General features: G+C 46.7%; 1 protein-coding gene across 1 annotated transcript in view; it reads right to left on the reverse strand.

Moving 5' to 3' along the window:
• R3HDML (R3H domain containing-like) overlaps positions 1 to 6,179 on the reverse strand; it is a 19,779-nt gene that overhangs the window by 5,968 nt on the left and 7,632 nt on the right. The window contains exon 4 of the mRNA XM_011997647.1: positions 4,832 to 4,947. Within this exon, the coding sequence (XP_011853037.1) occupies positions 4,832 to 4,947 (116 nt within the window). The remainder of the gene's footprint in view (positions 1 to 4,831; positions 4,948 to 6,179) is intronic.

Here is a 6,179-nt window from a genome sequence, read left to right on the forward strand (position 1 = left end):
TCTCAAAAAACAAAAAAAAAGAAAGAAATGAAAACTGTCAATTTCCCACGCCCAAGAGTTTATAACTTAGTTCTAGTCATGGCCACCATTTATTTAGCAGGTACTATGGGCAAGGCACCACAGAGGCTTATTTTATTTTATTTTAATTTGAGACAGAGTCTTGCATTGTCATCCAGGCTAGAGTGCAGTGGCATGATCTCGGGTCACTGCAGCCTCCGCCTCCCGGGTTCAAGCAATTCTCCTGCCTCAGCCTCCCGAGTAGCTGGAACTACAGGCACGCACCGCCATGCCTGGCTAATTTTTGTACGTTTAGTAGAGATGGGGTTTCACCATGTTGACCAGGCTGGTCACTGACCTCAGGTGATCCACTTGCCTTGGCCTCCCAAAGTGCTGGGATTACAGGCGTGAGCCACCACGCCTGGCCTCACATTATATTTTAATCCTTAAATTCTGTGGGCCAGGTATTATTAACCCCTAAAGGGGCTGGGCTTGGTGGCTCATGCCTGTAGTCCCAGCACGTTGGGAGACTGAGGTGGGCAGATCGCTTGAGCCCAGGAGTTCCAGACTAGCCTGGGCAACATGGCGAGACCCCGTCTCTACAAAAAACAAAAACAAAAAACAAAACATAGCCAAGCATGGTTGTGAACACCTGTAGTCCCAACTGCAGGGGAGGTTGAGGTGTGAGGATTGCTCGAACCGGGAAGGTGGGGGTAGCAGAGCTGAGATTCTGCCACTGCACTCCAGCCTGGGTGACAGGGCCAGACAGAAGAAAAGAAAGGAAAGGAAAGGAGAAAGGAGAAAGGGGAAATGGGAAAGGGAAAAGGAAAGGGGAAGGAAAGAAGGGAAGGGGAAGGCCGAGGCCTGCGATAAAATGATGTATTCAAATGCTTCGTACATGCATTGCAGAGGGGAATCAAGCCTAGGTCTATTGTAATAACAATAGGAATCAGTCTTATTCCCCATTTATTATCAGCCTGGGGGTATTACCTGGGTTATCTCACTCAGTTCCAAGATTGATATTATTTTATTCCCATTTTGCAGATGAAGAAACAGGAATGGAGAAGTTAAGATCACAAATTTGAACCCTGGCAGTCTTGGCCCCAGGGGCTAAAAATCTTAACAACTATACTGATGACACTCAATGCTTCAAACATTTGATATGTCAACAAACAAACTAGAAAACTTGAGCCTGGGAGGTCGAAGCCGCAGTGAGCTGTGGCCTCGCCACTGTAACAAAAAAAAAAAAAATTAGAAGCTATTTGTAATGGAATTTGGTTTTGTATTCTTCTGTGTCTGATAAAGCTGGGCTATAATGTGACACTTTGTCAATAGATGCCATATTTAACAAACAACAAGTATCTTATTTTGATAATTTTTTTCAGGCTACTAGTGACTTCAAGAACATCAGAATAATGCAATAGAAGGAATTTGGAATCAAAAAGTGATTATTTTGAACCAGCTCTACTACTTATTGGCTTTGTGACATTTGGTAAATTACTCAACTTCCCTGAGCCTCAATTTTTTTTTTTTTTTTTTTTTTTTTTTTTTGTGAGACGGAGTCTCGCTCTGTCACCCAGGCTGGTGTGCAGTGGCGCGATTCGGCTCACTGCAAGCTCTGCCTCTCGGGTTCACGCCATTCTCCGGCCTCAGCCTCCTGAGTAGCTGGGACTACAGGCGCCCGCCACCTCGCCCAGCTAATTTTTTGTATTTTTAGTAGAGACAGGGTTTCACCGGGTTAGCCAGGATGGTCTCGATCTCCTGACCTCGTGATCCGCCCGCCTCGGCCTCCCAAAGTGCTGGGATTACAGGCGTGAGCCACCGCACCCGGCCTGCCTCAATTTTTTAATTTGTAAAAAGAAATAATGTTTTACTAGTGTTCCCCCCTTTTTCCTTCTTTCATGTCTTCAGTGAGATAATGTGAAAGTAGTTTGCAAATGATCAAAGGCTATGTGACAGTAAAATGTGGTTATTATGTAATTTTGGAATTCTGGGGCAGGCACGGTAGGTGGCTCACACCTATAATCCCAGCACTTTGGGAAGCCAAGTAGGGAGATTGCTTGAGGCCAGGAGTTCAAGACCAGCCTAGGCAACATAATGAGACCCCCATCTCTACAAAAATGTTAAAAATTAGCCAGGTGTGGTGATGCATGCCTGTACTCCCAGCTACTCAGGAGGATGAGGTGGGAGGATTGCTTGAACCCAGGAGTTTGAGGCTGCAGTGAGCTATGATCTGGTTATTGCATTCCAGCCTGGGCGACAGAGCAAGACCTTGTCTCAGAAAAAAAAAAAAAAAAAAGAAAAAAAGGAATTCTAAATATCATGTTTACTTAAAATTTGTTCTTGTTTTACCAGGCGTGGTGGCTCACGCCTGTAATCCCAGCACTTTGGGAGGCCGAGGCGGGCGGATCACAAGGTCAGAAGATGGAGATCATCCTGGCTAAGACAGTGAAACCCCGTCTCTACTAAAAATACAAAAAATCAGCCAGTTGTGGTGGTAGGCACCTGTAGTCCCAGCTACTTGGGAGGCTGAGGCAGGAGAATGGCATGAACTCGGGAGGTGGAGCTTGCAGTGAGCCAAGATCGCGCCACTGCACTCCAACCCGGGTGACAGAGCAAGACTCCATCTCAAAATAAATAAATAAATAAATAAATAAATAAATAAATAAATAATTTGTTCTCGTTTTTGTTGTTGTTGTTGTTGTCGTTTGACACATGGAGTCTTTCTCTGTTGCACAGGCTGGAGTGCAGTGGTGTGATCTTAGCTCACTACAATCTCCACTTCTGAGGCTCGAGCAATTCTCCTGCCTCAGCCTCCCAAGTAGCTGGGATTACAGGCACGCGCCACCACGCTCGGCTAATTTTGGTATTTTTGGTAGACACGAGGTTTCGCTATGTTGGCCAGGCTGGTCTCAAATTCCTAACCTGAGGTGACTCACCCACCTCGGCCTCCCAAAGTGCTGGGATTGCAGGCGTAAGACACCGCACCTGGCCTGTTCTTGTTTTTCTTTGAGAATCTGTAATGTCTGCAAGTTTCATTACGCTTGCTCCCTGTTTCCAAGAGGCTTGTATGAAGGCATCTCCTAAACTCTCTCCCACCCAGCAAACTGGAAGAGCTAAGCACACTCATTCCTCCTTCCTTTTCTTTGGGATCTGCCTCCCTGCAGGGAGCATGTGTTCTTGGCTGTATTTTTCTTGTCGTAAGCTTAGAGGGCTGGCCCTGTACTTGTAAGAAGGGGCCTTTGGCTGTCCAGTGTTACCTGCCACTGGATGTGTAGGTCTAATTCAGTAGTGAGATATTTGTAAGCCTACTTGGCTGCCGTATCGGCAGATCTAAACCACATTCTCCACTACTGACTTCAGCAACACCGTCTTTCCACCTGTGTCAGTCCTGTCTCTCTCCGTGATTCTCAAACTTGGGTAAAGGAAAAGGATTATTGGGCTGGGCAGGGTGGCTTATGCCTGTAATCCCAGGACTTTGGGAGACCTTGACAGGAGGACTGCTTGAGCCTAGGAGTTCAAGACCAGCCTGGGCAACATAGTGAGACCCCTGTCTCTACAAAAAACAAAAAAATTAGCCAGGCATGGTGGCCTGCACCTATAGTCCCAGCTACTTGAGAGGCTGAAGTGAGGAGGGTTACTTGAGTCCAGCCAGTCGAGGCTGTAGTGAGCTGTGACTGTGCCACTGTCCTCCAGCCTGGGTGACAGAGTGAGACCTTGTCTCAAAAAGAGAAGGGAAAATAGGCTGGGCGCAGTGGCTCACTCCTGTAATCCCAGCACTTTGGGAGACCAATGCAGGCAGATCACCTGAGGTTAGGAGTTTGAGATCAGTCTGGCCAACATGGTGAAACCCTGTCTCTAGTAAAAATACAGCAATTAGCTGGGCATGGTGGCAGACGCCTGTAATCCCAGCTACTCAGGAGGCTGAGGCAGAAGAATTGCTTGAACCTGGGAAGTGGAGGCTGCAGCGAGCTGAGATCACGCCACTGCACTCCAGCCTGGCCAACAGAGCAAGGCCTCTAAAGAAAGAAAGAGAAAGGAAGGAAGGAATGAAGGAAGGAAGGAAGGACTATTAATTGACTTTTATTTTTTTGGAGACAGTTTCTCACTCTTCCACAGTTTCTAACTCTTGCATAGGCTGGAGTGCAGTAGCATGATGATGGCTCACTGCAGCCTCTACCCCCATGTGACCCTCCTGTCTCACTCCTCCCCCAGTAGCTGGGACTACAGATGAGCACCACAACACTCAGCTAATTTTTTTTTAAGAGACAGGATCTTGCCGTGTTCCCCAGGCTGATCTTGAACTCCTGGGCTCAAGGGATCTGCCCACCTTGGCTTCCCAAAGTTCTGGGATTTCAGGCATGAACCACCGTGCTCGGCCTTAATAAAAAAAAACTACCCAAATTATATGGTATTGAGGGCACTTAGAATGAAGAAGGGATAGGGACTGTATCTTTTTTTTTTTTTTTTTTGAGACGGAGTCTCGCTCTGTCGCCCAGGCTGGAGTGCAGTGGCCGGATCTCAGCTCACTGCAAGCTCCGCCTCCTGGGTTCACGCCATTCTCCTGCCTCAGCCTCCCACGTAGCTGGGACTACAGGCGCCCGTCACCTCGCCCGGCTAGTTTTTTGTATTTTTTTAGTAGAGATGGGGTTTCACTGTGTTAGCCAGGATGGTCTCGATCTCCTGACCTCGTGATCCACCCGTCTCGGCCTCCCAAAGTGCTGGGATTACAGGCTTGAGCCACCGCGCCCGGCCGGGACTGTATCTTTCTTTGACTTCTCAGGACCCACCCTCCTGCCCCAGGGCCCCCTTTGCCTTAGATGCGGGCACTTACTTAATGGCGTAGTTGCAGACCAGGTATGCCGCCCGATGCCAGGTGTTGCCCCAGACGCTGATGCTGCTACAGGTGTGGATGGCGCAGCCCAGCCGATTGGAGGATGCCCACACCATCTGATGAAGGACAGAGACAGTGGAGGCTATGAGAAGGGCTCAGTGGGACCTGGGCTCCCTGGGGTTGTACAGTTGCATTGGGTGACGTCTTCCTGGGAGAGACAGTCTGCCTGTTCCAAGGTGTTGGGGGAGGAAACGGAGGCATTTGTATTGTAACATAATGTTTCTCAATCTTTTTTTTTTTTTCTTTTTACTACAACAGTAGGGAATAATTTTTATATTGTTACAGGTGTACAAATAGACACACATATACACACAATTTGAACAAGAATTTTATGAATCACTAGCCTTGTCATGTTACCATGTGTGATATGTTTTCTTTCATTTCATACTGAACTCAGTCAAGGGCAGCTGTGAGAAGGGAGTTGGATCTGTAACTGACTGTAAACAATCAATTGAGAGAACGCACTACCTTCAGACTAGTCAATATATTTTCTTTTTTCTGACAGTCACTAATGCTTTTATTTATTTATTTATTTGGAGACAGTCTCGCGGTCACCCAGGCTGGAGTACAGTGGTGATATCTCAGCTCACTGCAACCTCTGCCTCCCAGGTTCAAGTGATTCTCCTGCCTCAGCCTCCCAAGTAGCTGGGGCTACAGGCGTGCACCACCATGCCCAGCTAATTTTTTGTATTTATAGTAGAGATGGGGTTTTGCCATGTTGTCCAGGCTGGTCTCGAACTCCTGACCTCAGGAGATCCACTCGCCTCAGCCTCCCAAAGTACTGGGATTACAGGTGCGGGCCACTGCGCCCAGCCATCTAATGTTTTTAATAATTTGAAATAAAGTATCTGCGTTTCTTTTTTTTTTTCTTTTTTGGATTGTTTACCTTTTGTTTTAAGTTCAGGGGGACATGTTCAGTTTGTTACATAGGTAAACTCTTGTGATGGGGGTTTGTAAAGATTGTTTCATCACCAGGAATTAGGCCTAGTACTCGTTAGTTATTTTTTCTGATGCTTTCTCTCCTCCTGCCCTCCACCCTCTGACAGGCCCCAGTGTGTGTTGTTCCCCATTCCCATGTCCATGTGTTCTCACCATTTAGCTCCCACTTATAAATGAGAACATGTGGTATTTGGTTTTCTGTTCCTGCATTAGTTTGCTAAGGATAATGGCCTCCAGCTCCATCCATGTTCCTGCAAAAATACATGATTTTGTTCTTTTTTTATTAGCCAACATATTTTCTTTCTTTCTTTTTCTTTCCTTTCTTTCTTTCTTTTTTTTTTTTTTTTTT

This window comes from Mandrillus leucophaeus, unplaced genomic scaffold (assembly GCF_000951045.1).
Source record: "Mandrillus leucophaeus isolate KB7577 unplaced genomic scaffold, Mleu.le_1.0 Scaffold544, whole genome shotgun sequence".
Classification (NCBI taxonomy): Eukaryota; Metazoa; Chordata; class Mammalia; order Primates; family Cercopithecidae; genus Mandrillus; species Mandrillus leucophaeus.